At 37.0% G+C, this 22,941-nt stretch overlaps 1 protein-coding gene across 2 annotated transcripts in view; it reads left to right on the forward strand.

Moving 5' to 3' along the window:
• The first annotated feature begins 2,329 nt into the window (after nucleotides 1-2,329).
• dclk1b (doublecortin-like kinase 1b) overlaps nucleotides 2,330-22,941 on the forward strand; it is a 49,670-nt gene continuing 29,058 nt past the window's right edge. The window contains exons 1-3 of one of the 2 annotated variants that reach the window (XM_026935114.3): nucleotides 2,330-2,552; nucleotides 4,225-4,585; nucleotides 7,274-7,620. In XM_026935114.3, the coding sequence (XP_026790915.3) occupies nucleotides 4,240-4,585; nucleotides 7,274-7,620 (693 nt within the window). In that variant the 5' untranslated portion in view covers nucleotides 2,330-2,552; nucleotides 4,225-4,239. The remainder of the gene's footprint in view (nucleotides 2,553-4,224; nucleotides 4,586-7,273; nucleotides 7,621-22,941) is intronic. The other variant, XM_026935113.3, reaches the window with a different exon arrangement.

Raw genomic sequence — 22,941 nt, forward strand, 5'->3', positions numbered from 1 at the left:
CCTGCCACTTATCCAAGTCCGATGCATAGAACTTGTTTCTTAGACCTTCAGCTGAGCAGTAACATAAAATTCATTGCAAAACTAAAACTTTCAATCTATCTGTTCAGCTGTTCTGAAGGATACAAAAGAGCTTTAAAGGCAGGGAGAGTGTGAATAGAGTATAGAAATATCTGGAAAGTATATCTGAAAATATTTTCAGCACATTTCAAAAAGAAGATACAGATATTTAGGCATAATTTAAACAGTTTTCTTAAAATTAATAATAAAAGGGCAACCTGTAAAACCTAGCACAACTCCGCCATGCATGTCTTGTTGGTATAAAAGGTATTATTGGTGGTGGTGGTGTTCTCGTTTAAAGGTTTAAAGATTTAAATATTTGGTTAGAACCACATCATCAGACCAGGAGACATTTTTCTGATCGTCAGCTGTCCATTTGTCCAGTTGATTCCAGTTGTTGGATGACAGGAGTGGAAGCTGATTTTATTTTCTGCTGTTGTAGCCCATCTTCCGGACGATTTGAAGTGTTGTGTATTCTGAGATGCTTTTCTGCTCAGCACGGGTGTAAAGAGTGGTTATTTCAGTTACTGTAGTCATCCTGTCAGCTTGAAGACGTCTGGCTGTTCTCCTCAGACTGCTCGCATCAACAAGGTGTTTTTTTCCTGCAGAAATGCTGCTCACTGGATGTTTTTTTGTTGTTTACATGATTCTTGGTAAACTCTAGAGACTGTTGAGAATGAGAATCCCAACAGATCAGCAGTTTCTGGAATACTCAAACCAGTCCATGAACAAACAGTGCCATGGTTAAAGTCACTAAGATCACAATTTTCCCCCCCATTCTGATGTTTAACATAGAATTATAACAGTAGGTTAATAGAAATTATTATAAAATTTGGTCTGTCTGTTGAGTCTGTTGTACTTCAGTACAGAGAGTGGACGTAGTACAATTAAGCATAGTAGTTTCTAGAGAAATAATGTTTTGGACAAAAGTCCTTTAACAGCTGTGTAACAGAAGAGTACAGTTTTTTTGCATGTGTGTTCTGATAAACACCCATCACCATCATATCACATTTTCTAAATCTTTTTGAAATGTAGTATATTTATTCAGAAATTAATACATTAATAGTAATTACACTATATAGCCAAAATGATGTGCACACCTGACCATCACACCCGTATGTGGTTCTTCCCAAACTGTTGCCACGAAGTTGTCTAGGATTGCCACACAATTGCCACACAATTGTCTAGCATGTCTTTGTATGCTGTTGCATTACAATTTCCCTTCACTAAGTGGGAACTAAGACCCCCAAATCTGTTCAAGTGCCTTAAGAAATATTTCATGGAGCTCGTAAAGGTTCTATGTAGACTAGTATATCTATATAGTAGTATATTCTATAAAGACCTCAACATTTATATAATGTTCAATGATGATATTAAATGCTGAGCATGAAGCTATACAGTAGCTCGTGTCCCATCCCTACTGCACGTAATATAGAAAGAATTCAAGCGTTAAAATGAGTAAATCTACTACCAAGACAAGTTAAATGTTACAGACTTGTACAAGATGTACAAGTCGCCTCACAGCTCCAGGGTTCCTGGCTTAATCCTGAGCTCGGGTTGCTGTCTGTATGGAGCTTCACATGTTCTCCCCATGTTCCTCAGGGTTCTCCGGTTTCCTTCCATCTCCCAAAAACATGTCGGTAGTTGAATTGGTTAAGACAATCTGTCCCTAGGTGTGACTGTGTGTGTGTGTGTGTGTGTGTGTGTGTGTGCGCGTGTGCATGGTGCTCTGCGATGGACTGGCATCCCATCCAGGGTGTATTCGTGCATCATGCCTAGTGTTCCTGGAATAGACTCCAGATCCAACATAACCCCGATCAGAATAATGCGCTTACTGAAAGCGAGTGTGTGAGTGTAAAGGTGTGTTTGGCAGAACAGATTTAGCTGTTCACACACAAACTACATTGTAGCTATTCATTTCTTTTTAAATAACTACAGTGTAGATTTTTTCTTCTTTACGATCAGTCTTTGTAGTATGATAAATTGAAATGATGAATAAAGCGCTGCATTCATGCGTGTGTTTATTGTAAGAGACACCGAGTTTGATAAATTGCTCAAATCACAGCCAAAGAGGCTTGAGACACACCCTCTGCAGCCCTTCCTCTTCCATCCTCCATCGTCTCTCTCATCTCTCTCTCCCTCTCTCTCTCCCTCTCCCCCACTCCCTCCCTCCTCTCTCTCTTTCTCTCCTCTCTCTCACCATCCTCCTCTCTCCTCGTTTCTCTCCTCCTCCTCCTCTCTCTCTCTCTCTCTCACCATCCTCCTCTCTCTCTCTATCCGCCTCTCTCTTTCTCTCCTCCTCCTCCTCGTCTGTGTGCGTGAGGGAAGAACTGAAGCTCGGGGCACAAAGAGAGCGCGTGGCCCTGCGCCCCACCGCACGCGACTGAATGGCATTTTAACACACATCACACACCACACACACACACACACACACACACACACACACACCACACCAACCCACGGACAGGATACACGCACACACACGTCTGTGCAAAGTAAGTAGAAAATACCATTTCATCACTGTTTAATCTCATCACCATCAGAGCCATGTTTCAGGTAAACGTGTCTTTTGTGAAGTCTCGAGCTGATCAGATAGCTGCAGGATGCTGTGTGTGTGTGTGTGTGTGTGTGTGTGTGTGTGTGTGTGTGGCTGCATGCATTGACTGGATGTGCACAGTGTTTTGAATTAGCATCTGTGATTATTATTTCAGGAATGAGCCTGAATTCATTCAGGAGTTAATTCAGTATTGTGGATTAACACTAATCAGGAATTAGCTCTCTAGTCATTAATAAAGGGAACAGAAAAGACGAGTGTGTAGACTATAAATGTCATCAGATTATAACAATGAGAACATCCTAGACAGAAAGGTCACAACTTCACCTGTTTTTCACACGTGGAATTTTCACATGTAGTGCATGCACCTTTTATTTTTCATAGCCTATTCATTTTTTAAATTTTTTTATTTCCACCTTATTTATAGTTTATTATCTGATATTTTTACATGATACATCATTGCGTGTGTTTGCTTTTAGTTTTCACATGGAATTTTTTTTATACATAAATTAATTCCACATGTTCATTTTTTCACATGGAGTGCATGTGTTTTTATTCTTCACAATTTTTTGCATTTTTTTCAGATTATTTTTACACAATTCATTTTTTCCACGTGTTCATTTTTCACGTGTGATACATTATTTTCAAATGTTGATTTTTCACATATGTTTTTATGCTTCACATGTGATTTTTCTGAATTTTAATTTCTTTTCAGATGTGAGTTTTGCATGATTCATTTATTTCTAAGTGTTAATTTTTCACATGTAGTGCATGCTTTTAGTTTTTACATTAATTTTTTTTTTATACATGATACATTTTCATGTTTTTGACATGTAGTATATGTATTTTTATTTTTTCACATGATTTTTTTATTATTATTTTAAATTTATTTTCAGGTGTGATTATACATGATTCATTTACTTCCACATGTAAATTTTTCCACCTGCGGTATGTTTGCTTTTAGTTTATACATTTAATTTTTACTTTATTTCATGTGTGATTTTTTTTTACACAATTCATTTATTTTCCTGTGTTAATGTTTCATATGTAGTGCATGTGTTTTTATGCTTCAGATGTGATTTTTTTCATTTTTTAAATTTATTTTCAGGTGTGTTTGCACATGATTAATTGTTAACGGTTTTTTTATTCACATAATTTTTCATTCATTTTCACATTTTTACACAATACATTGTTTTAAAATGTTTCTTTCCAATGTGTCGCATACATTTTTATTTTTCACGTGTTAGTTTTACATGTTAGTGATTCACTTATTTTCATGTTAATCTTTCGTCACATTGATCACAGCGATAACATTTCACACGTCGTGTGTTTACTTGAATTCATACACTTTCACACAAACACATATTACTCACTTAATCACATGTGAAATGTAGGAGATTTCTCCATAAAGGATGACAACAGTGTATAAATGTCAAAATCATAATGTTACAATATCCCTAATACCCTATTCAAAGATTTCATAGAAAAACATTTGCCATAAATCTCATAGCCCATGTTGTATGTTTGATTCTCTACATCAAAATTCTCAAATCAACTTTGCTATGCAAATGCTGGTACAGACGTCATTGACACTTCGATCCGAATTCCTGCAGAACGGTGCCACCAAAATGGAGCTGGAGCACTTTGACGAGCGTGACAGAGGTCAGAGGTCAAGGCGAGGGCTACCGCCGAGCCCAGCGCACAGTGCCCACTGCAGCCTGGGCCGCGCTCGCACACTCCAAGCTCTCAGCTCAGAGAAGAAAGCCAAGAAAGTGCGTTTCTACCGCAATGGTGACCGCCACTTCAAAGGCATCGTGTACGCCATCTCCCGGGACCGGTTCAGGTCGTTTGATGCGCTGCTGGCTGACCTCACACGCTGCCTGTGTGACAGCCTCAACCTTCCACATGGCGTTCGCGCCTTATACACCATCGACGGGTCTGCCAAGATCACCAGCATGGAGCAGCTGGAGGAAGGTGAGTCTGCCAGTAAGAAGGGTTTAGGTGAAAATTTCATGATTTGTAATGAAATTCTGAATTTTTTTTTGTTTAAACTTGACCCGCTCGCTGCTCTTGCCTCATCTCTATGCAAAGAGAACGATGCAGCAGCGCTTTAGTACTTTCATCTCTCCAGCTCTGTCACCTCCTCACCTGTACACTCTACTCAAACAGATCAGCATCCAAAACTTCAACTTTCATGCTAATCATCACCGACAAGTCAGCTAACTAACCGAGCAGAGTTTCTACTCCCACTCAGCGTTGTATAGCTGCAGTGCATTCTGGGGCTTTGAGTCCAACATTTGCACCATCTCCACTATTTTAATGTTGGAGTTCCCATTAATATGACGTTGAACATCACTGGAAAATGAAGAGAGAAAAAAGAAGCTCTTTTGTTTAAAACAGCTGTAATTTTCTTTCCTATTAAAAAGCATTGTAACTGTCCTAGAATTGTCATTACAGCACACATCCACTAACTTCTCACGGGAATAACGAATACACAGCACCAGCCAACAAACTAGCACCAGAAACTCAGTATAAACAAACATATTTAGGGTGGAGTTCCAGGGTGGAGATTTCCTTAAAGTAGAGATATAGAAATAATTTATGTTGCACTCGTGATGAACCAAATCATGTTTGTTGTGAGCAAATGCTCTTAGTGTTTGTCTAAATGGATGCCATATGCTACTAACAGGATCCTCTTATAACATTTCATAAATATTTTATGGTATTTTACAGCTTTACAGTGCTACTCCTTTTCTGTATGCATAGCTGTATCATTGCTTACACAGACTTAAATCCATGAAGCACACAAACGTCTGTCCTGAAGTGCAAATAGACGTGGTTGTGCTTTGATACTGAATAAGGAACAAGCTGCTTTGCATTTCGCTAGAGGATTGCAGTGAAATATTTAGGCCAGACATCCATTCATGTCCAGACCCACAGCACTTTTATAGCCAAGGTGAATGTGAAAATGAGAGACATGGCAGTAATTCTGTCTCAACAGAACAATTATCCTTGACTGAATGATTTCTAGTCATGTAGTCTGGTATTAATATTACAACATTTCATTAAATGAAATGGCTCAAAGCACAGCAGATGAAATGTTATTTATTCTCATATTTAGTCTCTCTTATACCACAGCGCAGTTGAATTCTCGATTCTTATTGGTTAGAAGGAGCCGATTCATTTTCTATGACAGCGGCTTTGACGGTAGTTCCGGATGTAAAGCAATTCACAGGTTTATATCAATGCGCTCATTCTAACATGTTATCATTTCTGTAGTAACAACTTACCCGGGGACTTGAATGATGGATTCTTCACATAAGCAAATTAAAAACGTGTGTTATTGTTATTATACAGTGAGGTTTTATGTAAGAAGTATGTTTGTTTAGCATTTTGTGGAAGGAGTCTCCAGTGCCAGTGCTTTGTCAGAGATAATGTTGTAAAGATTTCAGACATTGGAAAGTATTCAGGACAGAAGAGTTTGTGGTTTCAAGCTGTTTTTTTGTTTTAACTTCAGAAAAGGTTAGAGAGAGAAAGTTCCACAACATGAAATGTATTTATAAATGGATAAAATTACAATGCATAGTTCTTAAATTAATAAATAATTGTTAGCACTGGCAAATTGCTGTGATGTAAGAGAAAGGTATGCTTCAGGACATGACGTTATTGGAAAGTAATCAACTTCAGTGGGGTAACAGTAACTCCATGTCATGCCGTGCCATATCACATCAACCTCTTGTTGATTATTTTCCTATAACAGTACATCCCCAGTTTACTTAATGGACATTTTGAGAAGTTTCCAGCAATCTTTTCCCAATACTCTTTGAAATATTGAAAAGAACCAATCATGGTGGATATATTTGATGAGAGCAGTGAACAATAATACCCAACACTGTTGAAAAGGAAGATATTCAAATGTCTCTTAAAGTGTATTGTCATATTTTTTTCATTAATTAAACCCTGTAAAAGAGTAGAATTAATGATGGAACTTACATGGACCAAAAACATAAAAATAGCTGATTAAACTGATGCATATCCTGCACTCTTGTTCCATCTAGCACCCTAAAACAATCTTCAGTTTGTTTCTTTTGGAGAACGTATGGACCATATAACCCTAGGTTGACCTAGGTAGATGATAGAAGAGATCATGATCCTGCACGTTCGAGCCCTTGGGAAAGCTAGAAACCCTTAACTATAATGTCTGGTGTAATGTATATGAAGCCACATTTGATATGGAGCTACTGCATACACTCTTCATTAAAGCTAGAACCATTAAGGGTGTTTTGGTTTTCTCTTTGAGGTGAATCCTTGATGTTTGTATGCAAGAGTAAAAAGGGGTTCCAATTAAGGTTCCATTGATGAAGTTAAGGGCTCTTGACTATCCAAGGAACTCTTGAAGAACCCAAGAGTGTAGACTATAAATAGTTCATTTGTCTATGTAAATGCAAATAACTTCTAGTTCAAGAACTGAAATTTGAAGATTCAAGAGAAGTAAACTTAAACTTTAATCTACAAATTAAAAAAGCAGAAATTTCACAGGTTATTTCACATATATTATTTGAATGATGTTCATAATCATGAATCATCATTTTAAGGAGACTGCAACCATTTCAACTTGTGCAAACATTTCGACTCGCAAACATGTTGCTGTTTGCGTTTCAGGTGAGAGCTACGTATGTGGATCAATAGAACCTTTTAAGAAGCTGGACTACACCAAGAACGTCAATCCCAACTGGTCGGTCAACGTGAAGACCGGCGCTTCTACTCGGATACCCACCTCACTGGCCAGTGCCAAAGCCAGCTCACTGGACACCAAGGAAAGCAAAGACTTTATCCGGCCCAAGCTGGTGACCATCATCAGAAGCGGCGTGAAGCCTCGCAAAGCCGTCCGCATCCTCCTCAACAAGAAGACGGCACACACTTTCGAGCAAGTTCTCAACGACGTCACGGACGCCATCAAGCTCGACACAGGAGCCGTCAAGAGGCTCTACACAGTGGATGGCAAACAGGTAGGTGCTCATATGGAGTTCGATCACATCTGCTGAAATTGTGTTGTTTTTAAAATCACTGACATTTCAATTCAATTTGTATAGCACTTTTAAATGATCAAAAAAAAGCAGCTTTACAGAAAACAAGGAGCAGTATTAAGTCCAGTGCCAGTTTGATGCAACCACAATATTTTACGCTACAATTTATGTTTTGCTTCTGAGATGTTTCTTATCTCGAAGACAGATTTTTAAAATTATGAATGAATAAAGTTTTGAATTAACCGAACATGAGTCAGTCAAAGTGTAGCTTTATTAGAGGATGCATTAAAAAAAAGTGACAATATTTTATCAATTTGACAAATGAAAATAAAATTTTAAATTAAATTAAAAATGTGATAAGTTAGATTATAATGTGCACACTAACTTTTCATGAGCTTCATTTAGTATCTCTTGGGCACAATGTAAGGAAGCCATGAGTAATTTTTGGCATGCACTAAAATAATAAATAAAATAAATGCTGGATCAAGTGCTATTTTATAAGCTTCTGGATAATGAGGGTGGAAACCCTGTTGTAAAATTAAACCAAATTTTGCAGTGATAGTGATAATGCAGCAATACAGTATACTGGCAATATACTGGACTCCTATTAGATTAGTCTAGTTCACCATCTTCTCATTCATGTATCATCACATTAGTCTTTATTTTTGTGATATTTTTTTCTGGGATTAAAAGTGCTTGGATGTGCATTGCAAGGATAAGGTCCGAATACAAATAACTTTTCTTACATAAATATTGACATGACTTTTGGACATAAGTCATCAACTCTGTAAATGCCCCATTGTGAATGAGTTCTGGTATGAGTACAGGACAGTCTTAATGATTATAGCAGCAGCTCTTTGGAAGAAATCTACAGTATCCTGGTGAAATTGTCTACTGAAGCGAGGGTACATAGACATTTGTATCTTTGATGGACTATGCATATATCAATGGTATCAATTTTAAATATCATGTATAAAAATCCAGTGTTTTTCTTGCCAGTGAGTATGCTAGTGGGCGTGTTTTATATATTATACCCATTTTTCTTTTCTTTCCAAAATGTTTCCCTGAATGCATGCCACAATTACCAAAGCTGTTACATGTACACTAATAATCTAATCATTTTAGCAGTTGTTCAAGTCGTCATGTACAGTAAAATGTTATTTGATTTAAAGAGAATCTGACTGGAAGACTGGAATATAGAACAATAATTTACTAGTTTGTTATCTATGCAAGTACAGGACACCATACACACTTGCAACACCAACAACAAAAATTACTGAGACGCAAGTGTAGACCGGGGGTTTTCCTGTTATTACATAAGTGCATGTAGCTGCATTAATCAAATTATTGATAAAAAACCTGATTTGATTTTCCCTCCATAACCCTATGCGTAGATAGAAAAAAAACCCCTGCTGGTTCTCAGATTCTCCAGTTTAGCAGTCTAGTCTTGCTCAAAAGAACTCTAGAGGAAGTCCTCTCACCTTCATCCTCCTGCAATGCATTTTAGATCCGTGGCCTGGTTTCTCGGAGGTGAATCTGTTCGTGCGTCATTAGCAGTCCAAACAGGTCACGATGTTCCCCTCCCACACGGCCATACAGGACTCAGCTGGTGTCCTCGGTTCTTCCTGTTCTCCTCAAAGTGTCCTGCTTTTCTCTGGCCATGTGGGAGATCTTCCACACAGCCCTATTTAGCAGCAGAGGTTTATTTCTCTGTGTGAAACGCACAAGAATACATTTTGGAAGAACTTTATGGCCATTAGAGTGTTTTGGGAGAAGACTTAAACAGATGTAGGCTATGGTAAGAATTGGTGCATTCAAAATGGATGTTTTATTTTATGACAATCTTCTTAACTCACATTGGATGTGGATGTGAGTGAGGAGTGTTGAGATGTTGAGAGAAGAGAAGAGACGAGACGAGACGAGACGAGACAAGAAGGTCAGCCAGAGGATGGCAGCCATATTGCCAACTCAGACTGGCAGCCTGACCTTTTCTCCACAGGAGCAGGAGCTTCCATCACCACAGGCTCTATAGCTCATCACACACACCCTCTCATCTCCTCGTTTCAACACACCCCACAGAGCTCTCCCCTCCTCATATTTATTTACACTAACAGTTTCTCTCAGCAGATAGGACTAATATTTAAACAATATTGCTTTTCTATATTTGTGAGCTTTGTGATTTTAGGATTTCTGCACAATTTAAGAGGATTTATGTTTGAGGGGTGAAGAGAGAATGAATGAGTGACGATCTTGTAAGATTTGACACTTAAAATAATCTGTATTAGGGCTGTACGTAGGGGTCGTTATGGCCCCGAAATTATTTTCCAAAAACAATGTTTTATTCCTCTACTGAAATTTGCACAATGATTACAATTTTTATTTTATTATAGAATGACACATCATACTTTTTCAGCTATTTATAGTTACATTTAATGGTATTGAATGTCCATGAAACAAGTTAGTGCCTGTTATTACATACATTATAGCAGCTATAAACTCTTATTCCTCTAAAGCTTCTCTTTCCTCTCTTTCTTAAGTGGGGAGTGGTAGCTCAACAGTTAAGGCTCTTGGTTACTGATCAGAAGGTCAGAGATTCAAACCCCAGCACCACCAAGCTGCCACTGTTGGGCCCTTGAGCAAGGCTCTTAACCCTCTCTGCTCCAGGGGCACTGTATCATGGCCTGCGCTCTGACCCCAGCTTCCTAACAAGCTGGGATATGCAAAGAAAGAATTCAAGAATTTCAAATAGCTGTAAATGTGACAAATAAAAGCTTTTTCTTCATCTTAACATGTCATGTTACCAAAAGGTTATGTGGAGATTATGTGGAGCAGCTACTATACAAGTCTCGGCATAAGTTGTTACTATAGAAACAATAACGTAGTAGAATGAGCACATTAATATACATTAAACTTGTGATTTGCCTTGCAGAGGTAACTGTCAGAGCTGCTGTTATAGAAAAGGAAGCAACAGGCCAGATCAGATTCAAGAATTTGAGTGCTGCTAAATAAAATTGAGTAAGAAAATACTCTACACTTTGATGTTGATTGAAATTTCAGAATCTATTAATCTGTGAAATATGCAAATTGGAAACTTATGTCCTCCTGCCGCCCCATGTAACTCGCTAGTTAAGAAGAAAGAAGAAACAGGTTTTTACAGAGTTGTCGACAAAATCAGTGTTTTAAAAGCACTAATGTGAATTCAGCGCCATGTATACAAATTTGACCCAAATTCCAGTCTGTATAATGAAAATTAACCATGCACATTTTTATTTCAGGGCTATCTTAAAGTTAGATCAAACAATAAAGCTAAAGCCAGGTTTAGACGGCATGATTACAGCAGTCTTTTAAGATTATTACAGTTCACCCAATAAAATCTTGTCTTAATTCTATAACAGACTATGACTTAATGTGTTCTCCATGTCACATTATATGATGAACATCCTCTAAACAACAGACCTGCGAATAAAGAAAATTACTACGTTGTGATTACGTAATCAATCAGCATTATCTGGGTTTGTGCAGAAAACGGACTCGCATAAGCACAAACATTGTAAGTCAGTTTCAGCTAACACTGATATTTTTGTCCATTAGCATGTTTTGTTTATATTTTGCCATTGCTACTACTGTATTTATAGCTGTGCCGTAAGTTTCACGTAATCCTATGCCGTCTTCCTATTGGTGGATTTTAAGATGAGTGTTGCAGCAGCACTTACACACTGAGATTGGAATAAAAACACTTCTGATACAGTCAGAACTTTGTCTTTGGTTATAATGGCACTAAATTGGACGTCGGTGAGTGTGTCACATTATGCGTTCTAAAACTACTGATTCCAAACCATGCCTAAATAATATTTTTACAATGTGTGATATATATTTTTTTTTTTTTGTGGGAAAAAAAAAAAAGTTTAAAATTAGTGACAGATTTGAGAACTTTTGTCTTCTACAATGTTCAATCTGTTTCAGTGTTCAAGAACATTGTTGGTAAAATTCTGTTCCTGCAATATTATTTTGAAATAATTATTTTAAAATAATTGTGTGAGTTTTGTATGCGATGGCAAAAAATCTAAAATTGTAGTTACATTGTAAATTAGGTTTATAATTATTTACATTTTTAAAGAATATTTGGTTAATATATTTGGAATGTTTTTTTTTTGGCGTTCTGAGAACATTTTTACTAAAATACTAAAATATAAAAATGCACTATTTTTTAGTTATAAATCAATAACAGCTAACATTCTGAAAACATGTTCATCAAAGTGGAAACTGTGAGCTCCCTGGCATTATAATACATTTTTTTTTTAAGAACATGTTAGGTGTAATTTACACCGTGACCTTCCTCGAACCTGCCGTGTACATTCCTGAATGTTCTGATAATGTTCTCTGCTAGCTGGGATTGTAATTGTAATTAGCAGCTTTGCTAATCATGGGTTCAGAGACAATATTGTAGTAAGACAACCTAGAAAGAGAAAAAATATCCTAATATGTAAAAACCCGCCCTTTCTAACCTTCACTCGCATATGAATAGCTCTTATATAGCTCCTTTTTTTGAACCCGTCTGTCAGTTTCTATGACAATGAGGTTACTGGAGGTGGTTGCTAGGAAACAGGCTGTACTGCAGAGGGGGTGCAGTGAGTGACGATATCACATGACTGCATCTCAAAGGTGTAAAGCCATTTCTCTATCACACTGTGGATGATTAGCGCATGCTCAGTGCATGGTCATCATGCAGCGTGCATACACTGTGCATTATTACCTCTGAATGCATTATTTGATTCAGATATACAGCTGTGCAAATTCTCTAGGAACATGTAGGTAATAAATGTGAACGGGTGGATACGTTAGTCCTAAAATATTTTGTCCCATAATTTTACACTGGAGCAGGACACAGCGGTACACCTCTACTGGGATTCTGTGGCAATGAAGCCAAAATTTGCTGTCGTAGGACGTTTTCACTGACGTTGGTTAGCGTTAAAACCATCACAATGATGTAAAAATGTTAGCTTTATGATCTCGTATCCAAGCAACAGAATTCTCCAGAGGAAACTGACCTTTCAGATAAAATGGACGATGAGAAACAAAAGCAATTTATAGCAACAAGACATTTAGCGTGTTTCACAGTGTTCCTTTATTTTTATTATGAAGTCACAAAGACAGTTAAATGGTGTACAAGATATTAATCAGTTCAATCAACTCATACACACACACACACACACACACACACAACAATAACTCATACATACAACAAAAAATAGATTTCCAGACATTTACCAAAATTTTTTAAATTGATTTAATACAAAAGTTAATAAAATAACATACACAATAAATAATTAATAATAAGAAATTTACCTTTTTTTAAATAGATGAAACCATCTAAGTCTGTAGAAGAACTGAGACAAATCTTCAGTGATTATTAAAAACAACTTGCCAGCTAAATTCCTAAATAAAACTGCATGATATTGTGCCTGATAGAACAGATACGGTTTTAAAGGCAAAAGGTGGTCACACCAAGAATCTGTTTAATTTAGTTTTTTTACTATTTACTTTACGGTTTTCTTACATCATTGTTTTTGGAAACCTGTTAGCTTTACAGCTTTATTTTCAAGACATACAGTATGCTCAATATTGCATTTGCAACCTCTTTATATCTTCTGAGCTGAGTTTAATTTTTCAGCTGTATATAACTGTGCGAACAAGCAGCTATAGTCAACCATTTGGAGGAGTTTCTTTATCCTTGTCTAACAGCAGTCACTTAACTCCGAACTTTCTTTAGACATTGGATCAGATGAAGCACTGAATGGCGTTAGAGGTTCATTAATGATGAATAGCCATTTCTAGGCAGTAGTCTGATACACTGTTTGATTTGAGCACAAAAATGATGACTCAGTGCACTCTGAGCTTAATGGGTAAGTGCTTGTGATGGATATGTTCACAGTACTCCGTGTACAGCTTCTACAACTTTGCAGTTAAGGCTGTTGGATTTCCTCCACCTCTCTGTCTGTCTGGCTCTCTGGGTTAAAAAGGAATTCCTGAGGCAGCTGTAGATGTGGATGCTTATATGATATGTAATGATTGTTGGAAAGACAGGCAGCTTTGACGGGGGTTAATATCAGAACCCCTGACAGTGACGGTCTTAGGGAATTTCAGAGCAGAGTCTGTTGGCCCTGGGAATTTGGTTCCTTTAGTCATGTGTAGAACCCATGTGTGTTTTTCTGGGCAGCTCTGAATTAAAAAATAATAAAAAAATTAAAAATTAAAGTAATAACTCTGACACATAGCACCCTGGCTACTGATTTGAGCAGCTCTCATTGCATGTGTTATGAATATCAAGGCTAAACAATGGTTTAGCTACTTATAAGCTAATTGATTCAAAAACTTAACTACTGGTGGCATGAAGAGACATGGTGCGTGTCACAACATGCTAATCAATAATGACATTTGCCAACTCTATTATTGAATTTTATTATTAAATGATCAATTTTGTCAATTAGTTGTTGCAGAAACAGGTCCAGATAAGGGCAATGAATAATAATAATAATAATAATAATATGTAGTAAAAAGGCATGTTGTGGCCTGTGGATAAAATGGGATGCCTTTTTTTTTGGAAGGCATAGAGCAAATAAATTAAAAAAGCCAGCATTACACTGATTATTGATAAGTATCAGGCAAAACTAAAGAAACAGCAATTAAACAACTAATCCATAATTTAAATAAACACAATGAACACAGCTATGACAGAGTTATGTACTGTAAAGTTTTTGAACACCCTGTGTTTACCTGTTTGATAAAACGTGAAGAAATGGTTTTGGGTTAAATCCTCTAGAACTAAAACATCTAAGAAATAGGTAGTGAAGTGAGATGTTTGTTCGGGGAAAAAAAAAATCCAGATTTAACTGGAAACTGCACTTCCTTTTAATAAAGCACTCATTTAGAGTCCCATTAGAATCTGAGAGCCGATGAAGTAGTTCTTAAATGCAAGTTGTAGGTGTTTGATGGAACAGTTGATTCATTGTTTCTGTATTTAATAGTCTGTAGTGGCTAAACTATGCAAGTGCCACAGATGAGTAGCTCCACATTTAAGAAAGAAGTCTATGAAAAAAAATAGGACTTCAGTTACAATTTTATGGAATGTGAACAAAATGAAACAAATTAATGAACATTTATTATAAAATGGTACACTTGATTCATTGTTTCTGTATTTAATTGCCAATATTAGATAAACTGTAAGAAAATGTAAAAGGAAAGAAAAAAAAAACCTCCAGAACGTTTGACACTTTGGTGGTGTAGTTTTTATCTCCCATTTTGCAAGTGACATAATATTTATGAATATCCATTGTGTGAAATAAATCCGTGATGGTGACACCTTCACTCAGAAAAAGCCCAGAACTGATTGTGTGCCTATTTGTATTTGGTCCAAGTGTGAAAAACTGTTAAGACCTTAAACTGTTCTGTTCTCAAAGCTGCACTGATTGTAATATAAGGGCTGGATTGAACTGCCAGTCTGAATATACGTATATAGTAAAAGTGTATTATGTTAGTGAATGTGTGTGTATGTTTTAGAGCTTCTGAATGAGCTTGGCTCAATGAAAAGCTTTGCTTGGGGCACTTTCTGCTCACTGGGAGAGTTACAGCAGAGTAAATGCACGCTGTTGGCCGGTGTAATGACTCAATGGCCCGTGAATGAGCCAAATGTTGGGCAGGCCAAGCTCCTGGCTCTGGCTCTCGTGCACAGTATGTTTGTTGATGACTCTGGACATTTTCATGAATGATTCTCTCCTTCATTTCCTTTTAACTAGGGACAGCTGCTGCATTTGCTGCATCCAGATTGCACTCTTAATGTAATACAGAGCCAGTGTCTATGTCTAAGTGGGACTTTAAGCTTCCAGTCTGTCAGAGCTTACCAGCTGATTGAACAGCTGAGATCCAGTTATTCAGAGTGACCTTAACTCTGATATTGACTGTGCTTTGGGCTTGGTTCTGTCTATTTTTATCTTTGATTACACATCATGCCAAAATGATATTGGTAACTCAAGCAAAAAGGCAGATTACAGAGCTGGGTGCTATTTAAAAATTTCAGCATTGAATACAAGTTTTTCAAAAGATTCTATCTTTCTTAATTAAGAAATAATCACACAAGCAAGAGTGAGGTTTTACTGAATATCGGCACAGCTGTGATTCGGCCGTAAGCACGAGGCTGCAGGGCGAGATGGCTAATTGCATCATTACCATGACATTTCAGACACAATATGGCCAAATGTTTTGTTTATTTTTGCTCCGCTAGTGGAAGTAGAGCCCGAAGACTAGAACTAGATAGAACACTTTATAGCACGCCGGCTAGCTGGTTAGCTAGCTCACATTGATTTGTACATTCCCGTTAAAGGCGCTTCCGGTAAAATTGACGTCCCTTTTTCCTTTTCATCTTTGTTTGACGTGCTTTCACATTTTAAGTCGTTATATTCCTGAAAAGTATCCTTTGCCATGGCCACTGATGATGTCACTAGCACTACTGTAGTAACCGTTTCAAACAAGGAAGTGGAAATTTACATGGCGAACACAGAGCAGAACGATCTTGATCACAGTGAAATGTCCCAGTGCGGTTACAGGAAATATAAGCACTCTTGGAACGCCGCCCAGCCAATCAAAATAGTGGACTGGAACTAACAGTTGTACAAGTCTATCTTATAATTCCCTTCTTCTAATATGATGTTATCGTCGAAATTTTAATGCAATTTATTGTTTGCCTTTCTTAAATAGTGTTTTCTTGCAGTTTACATACATTAGAGTTGCTGCTTTGCTTTTCCCATCTACCATGTTAACACAGATTTATTTCCACACGCCTTTCCTTCAGCTATACTTGCTTAAAAACTCTTGCCATATAGTGGTCGTTTTTACATTGAGTAGCTAAATACTTTAAAACACACTTCCTGTAGGTTTGCATGAGTCACCTCTTTTTAGTAAGCAAGCACCATCTGTCTGGATTCAATTCGTGCTGCTGAAAAAATCTCCACAGAGCTCAGAGCAGATAGGTGTGAGCTGTTTGAGATGCGTGTGTATGATGGTTGAGCGATACCCCTTCGCTGTGGTACCTCGCCTGCTCTTCCTCTGACTCAGCTGTAAATCCATGTGAAGGAGCGTGGAATAGGGCTGTACATCACTGACGACGTGTTTTAGGGCTATATGTCAGTTCAGTGTGCCAATCTGTATTTCTAGCTTTGCTCTAAGTCAATTTTATATCTATACTTTGCTGAACACAGTGTTCTATTAGTCTGAAATGTTGAACTGCCTGTGGTGATGTATATTGAGATATTGGCTTACATGTGCAGAAGTCATTGTGTAGCAGTACAGGAGTGATCTTTGACTTCTGGAAACTTGTAGCTGTGTAAATTGGACTATTTCATTAGTAAGGATATGTGGTGCTCATATATAAGCACATGTTGATGTTTGTAAATTGCCTACCACTGGCTGTACAAGCCTTCAGCTGTCATCTGTAGGAAATGAGATGATACATATTTAATTTCTGACCAGAATAGTGATACTATGGTGTAATAACAGCGAATGAAGTAAATTATGAGATAAATGTGTGCGATTAGGAACATCTGCAATATGTGAAGATGTCATTAAATTAAAAATCAGTAAATATTTTTTGCACCATTTTATCCCAATGTGGCCATTTGCTAATCCTCACCCACTAGCTAGGATGAAGGCTAACGCGTGCTTTCACGAGACATGTTAAAGCCCTGGCTTTTTTTCATATCGCTGATCATGCTGCGTCACAGAGGAAAGCGCTATCAGCCCTCTTCCACATACATGAGCTCACAGATGCCCAGGATTGGCTAGTGTCGACCAAGAAATAATGAACGATTCGATTTTAGATGTTCAAATCAGTGATATCATATATCTTATATCATATTTCCCAACCATATTAGATGTTCTGAATACAAATCTGTTTTAAAAAGGTAATATTAAAGGTCTTTAGATTTATGGTGCTGTCCGATATATCTGCACTTTATTCCATGTATAGTCCATACTTTTCTGCCATCTATTTTTATCCTTTATATTACATTTAGATTTTTCTTTTTCTGCTTCTGTGCACGTAAATTGTTTTTAAGTCACCTGACAGTCATAAAGCATTGCACTGCACATCGTACTGTGTATGGTTGTGTGTAACCAATAAAAAATTTGAATTTGAATTTTAAAAAACAAAATGACACAATGAAAAATGACTTTAGGATCTGTTCAGTTCTGTGAGTGAATGTCACTTACAGAAACCTTTGTAACTTTGTTTCTAAAGGATAATCTCATCACTGTCTTGTTTACTCATGTTTGGGAGTGTAGCAAAACAGAACAAGTTCAGTGATAATGGACTTTTATTCTAAAACCATTTCGATTATACACTGAAAATCCCATTTGCTGCACTTATCTATACTGATGAATACGGAGTGTTTTATTGTATAGTCGGTCCATATAATTCTATATAAGGGCATTATTTATTAATTTTATTAAAAATTGTTGACCTTTATAGTTAATTCAGGATGGATAAGCTATACAAGATTCAACTTTGGGATGCAGAACAATGGATGGTTCACTAATATATGGTTAATTAATGGTTAGCAAAGCCCTACAAAATGCACTTGTGCTTTTTTAGACTTTTTCTTTCAAATGTTTCCTAAATCGGCGTTCGTAAATATTCAATGTCAGGGTTAAACCCCTGTATATGCAGATTTAGATTCAGCACCATGCACAGATCATTGTGTTTAGTAAATATGGACTGTGTTGCTCAGATGGTGAGTGTTGAGAATAAGTAGGATGAGTCTGGTGTGTGTAGACGGTGTGGATCGATGCTCCAGGGGACAGCAGGGGGACAACCGAGTCTGGGCTGCTGCTGTGTCTCTGATCCGGCAGTAAGTGGAAATCAATAGTCACATCATCTTTCTGTTCTCTGCCAGTGTGCCTTCACTGCCCTTCGCTTATGTAACCAGGGTTTAATGCATATTAACACACTGCAAAAAATGACAATGAAAATATCCATTATAGTATGTAGTATTTATCCAGTATGTCATATTATAAGATTACAGTAAACCAAATACAAGATTAAACCTGATTAAACCCAGACATTTGATCCTTATTTCAAGCTTGAAAAAAAGTTTTGTTCTGTTGATAGATGATTTTGCTAATTTTAAGCATTTTTTTATAGGAAAAAGCAAAATGATCTGCTAATAGGTTAAGCAAATTGAAAGCTTGAAATTAGTAAAAATGCTTATACTCCTGTACTGAACAACCTCTTACAAGCAAAGCATCGTAACCACTGAGCTACCACTGCCCAAATGATTATAACTCACTCCACCAAAAGAAGTAGAATATCTGCAGGATAAAGTCTGAAGAATTTTGAGTTACAACTGACTTGCTCGATAGGGATCCAAATATATAGTGGGGTCCAAAAGTCTGAGCACTAGTGAAAATGCTTCTGTTCTGCTTTTAATTTTTTTTAAAATATTTAATACAACAGTTTTTCAATGTACAAAGTCCCCTTTAAGTGCTTACATCGAATTTGGAAACCTATTTATGTATAATGCCGAGATTCAATTTATATTATTGGCAACTTGAGTGAAAAGTAGAATCTTTGAAATATTAACATGAATTTCAGAGTTTTAGTATTTATGTCCCCTTTTTGCTTTTTTGCTCGAGCTGGCACAAGTTGACTTGACTTCACAAGTTTGTGCAAAACCTTATGATCCATTTTAGATCAAATCCATCGGCGTGTCACCTGAACGTCTAATCTCTTCTATTGAAGCACATGATGAAAATCTGACCTTCTGTACAAAGCAGTTAACATGGTCAATATCACATTTGCTCACATTTAAACAAGAACTCATAGTGCATAATCTTAAAATGTTAAATAGTCAATATATTGGACATTTATTTTCTTTGTTTTAAATATTTCAAAGTTAAAACCTTCTGTTTATTTCCAATTTTGTATGAAATAAATCTCAGATTTTCATTGTGGTCTCTACTGTATAGGTTTGCAAAATTTTTTATTACAGATTTATTCTACTTTTTAATGTACAAATAATGTTACTGAGCCTTAAGGCTTCTGTACTGTCGAAACTCAGAGTCCCTCTCTTGAGTGGACACACTCGAGGGTGGACTGTACTCTCTGCCAATTACCTACAGTATATTTCACTTATTGTACTCACTGAAAAATAAACCTTAATGAAGAGTCTTCAGTCTTTGGATGAGAAGAAGCAAACTTCTTTATTGCAGTACCAACACAGCACGTTCCAATGAGCTCAAAGAAGGTGAACTGCCGCAGCGGTGACAGTCTCACGCAGGAGAGTTGAGTGCCCCGAGTTCTCCAAATTCACTTGCATACATACCCAGACGCCTGTTGGCGCCACCCCCTTTTGGTCCGCCTATGTCAATAATTTCTCATTATCTTCAGTTTAAACCATTTTGACTCCTCCTATCCTAATTTACATACACTCCACCATTTCCCACTATTTACCATTATCTTCTGACTTTTCTCTTCCTACTGACCTTTTGTCATCGTCTGTCTTCTTAGAATTTCCCCTTAATGTCCAGTTACCCAGCCTTGTTTACTTGTTACCCAGACACTTCTGTCTTCCGAGACTCCACATCCTGTTTTTCTTGTCTGAAAAATGGGGTTCTAAACCACATTCAGACTCATCTTGTTTTGAGATGTCTCCTGACCCCTGGCCTAGTTAATAAACTGCTATATAGATAGATCTATTTGCTTTATTGCTTTATTTTGTACTCATTCTTTTTATACCGAATCGACAACACGCAGATGTACCTTCTGCCACATGAAAGTTTCGCTTTATTCTCATTTTGTTGTTTTATGGCTGCAGCTATTTTTGGTTAAAATACATTTTTCTTGACTATAGCAGCTCTTGCTTAAACTGCTTGTTTACATCCTCCTACTTATATTTTCTAGATTATGCATAGTCATTATTACCATTTATGCTTGATTAACTTGTACCAAGAGTTAATGTTTCTACCGTATCTCGCCCTAAAGCTAGCGTTATGATTAATCTTATTCTCTACTCTACTTTAGCTCAGTTTCACAGATACACCAGATGTAACCTTCAGTGTGGCTTCTGTCACACCAACTGTCTGCCCTTGCAGCTGAGCTCGTCCACTTCCTGCCTCCACGTGTTGTGCATCAGACTTCTACCTCTGATAAGAGCACACAAACCATAAACTACTTATGTCTCCTAATAGTCAAAGCTGGCTACTAAGCTGCCCATAAGCGATATTTCTATATTTTTCTCGACAGTACAAAGCTAAAGAAACACTGGCATTTTTGAAAACAGAATCCTGTTCCAGATTTAAATATGTTAATCCAAAAAAACAGAACATATTTTCTCTGTGGTAATGCTTGCCATGAATAATGCTTTATTTTTTTAAAAGAACAATTCCTGCAAGAGCTCAAAATGTGCCAGAAGGAGTCTAAATACAGAAAGATTTGCATTTTGGGGCAGTTAAAAAGTTTCACTAGAATAAAGTTCTGGCCTACTTTCTACTGTTTGATTTATTTATTTTATTGTTGACGTGGGGAAAAAGGGACTCGCTTTGGAACAATTTCACGTGAATTTGTTTGCGTTTGTGATTACCATCAAGGAAAAATTTCATTTGTTTTTGGTCTCTAATTCCCTGATTGATCATTTGTCAAATGTTACATTTAAGTTTTTTGTTGCTGCTGTTTCTCTTTTCTTTTTTGCAAATTTGCTTTTAAGTGCTTACTTCAGATTTAGAAACCTAATTATGTATAATGCAGAGATTCAAATTCATAGTCACCCAAATCAGTTTTAAAAATTAATATATGGATTTGAAATCTCTATCTTGACACACATGACTTATGTAATGTATTTAATTCTGTTCTGACCAAATAGTATACAGTTTTTTATATCTACATTAATCTACATTATCTAGGCAAAAAAAAATGAGGAAAAACAAGTTACTTCATGGCCAACTAAATTCTGGTAAATAAATATTTAGTGGAACAAAGTGGATTAGGATCCAGAAGTCTCCCAGGATGGTTCTGTATTCCTGCTTCAGTGCTTCTGCATTTGAAAGTATTCGAGCTGAAAGACAGGAAGCGACGCTGCAGGAGCTCCACATGATCTCTGCTGCCTTTCTGCTTCTCATCAGTGCAATTAGAAGCACTTCAGAGAAGCTCAAAAATCTGTCAGTGTCTGTAATGCGTTACACTGCACACAGATACGATCAGTACCGAATACAGAGGAACTGAGAAAACAGTACACAGGCTTTTAAAAAGGTTTAAAAAAAGACAATAAGTGTAGACTTTGAGAGGATAAAAGCAGGACTGTAAGACTTGAGTCCAGTCTCCAGATGTTTTCTGGACCGACTTGGACTTGTGCTGGATTTATTAATTTATTAGCATTTGTACTTGTCATGTCCTTACTGGGTGTTGGTCTCACTAAACATGGGCTTGGTCTTGACTGAGAGTTAGTAAAAATGATTGTGTTGTCTTTTCTTCTCAGATGCACACAGTTTGAAAGAAATAACTCCCTCGTCTAGAAAACCTCCTAATTGTTGGCGTAATGCACAAATGAAGCCAACTATCTGCAGTAAAGGCTTGGCTTTGAAAAGTTTTCACTCTATCCTGCATTTATTTGGACTCGGTCTGGACTCAACCTTGCCCCGGGCTTCAGACTCGGCTTTAGTCCTACTCTTATATATAGCACTGTAGTTATATATAGCACTGTAGTTATATATAGTACTGCGCCTTCTCAGGCTTTAGTCCTGCTCTTATATATAGTACTGTAGTTATATATAGTACTGTAGTTGTATATAATACTGCGCCTTCTCAGGCTTTAGTCCTGCTCTTATATATGTAGTACTGTAGTTGTATATAATACTGCGCCTTCTCAGGCTTTAGTCCTGCTCTTATATATGTAGTACTGTAGTTGTATATAATACTGCGCCTTCTCAGGCTTTAGTCCTGCTCTTATATATGTAGTACTGTAGTTGTATATAATACTGCGCCTTCTCAGGCTTTAGTCCTGCTCTTATATATGTAGTACTGTAGTTGTATATAATACTGCGCCTTCTCAGGCTTTAGTCCTGCTCTTATATATGTAGTACTGTAGTTGTATATAATACTGCGCCTTCTCAGGCTTTAGTCCTGCTCTTATATATGTAGTACTGTAGTTGTATATAATACTGCGCCTTCTCAGGCTTTAGTCCTGCTCTTATATATGTAGTACTGTAGTTGTATATAATACTGCGCCTTCTCAGGCTTTAGTCCTGCTCTTATATATAGTA

Source organism: Pangasianodon hypophthalmus, chromosome 14 (assembly GCF_027358585.1).
Source record: "Pangasianodon hypophthalmus isolate fPanHyp1 chromosome 14, fPanHyp1.pri, whole genome shotgun sequence".
Lineage (NCBI taxonomy): Eukaryota > Metazoa > Chordata > Actinopteri > Siluriformes > Pangasiidae > Pangasianodon > Pangasianodon hypophthalmus.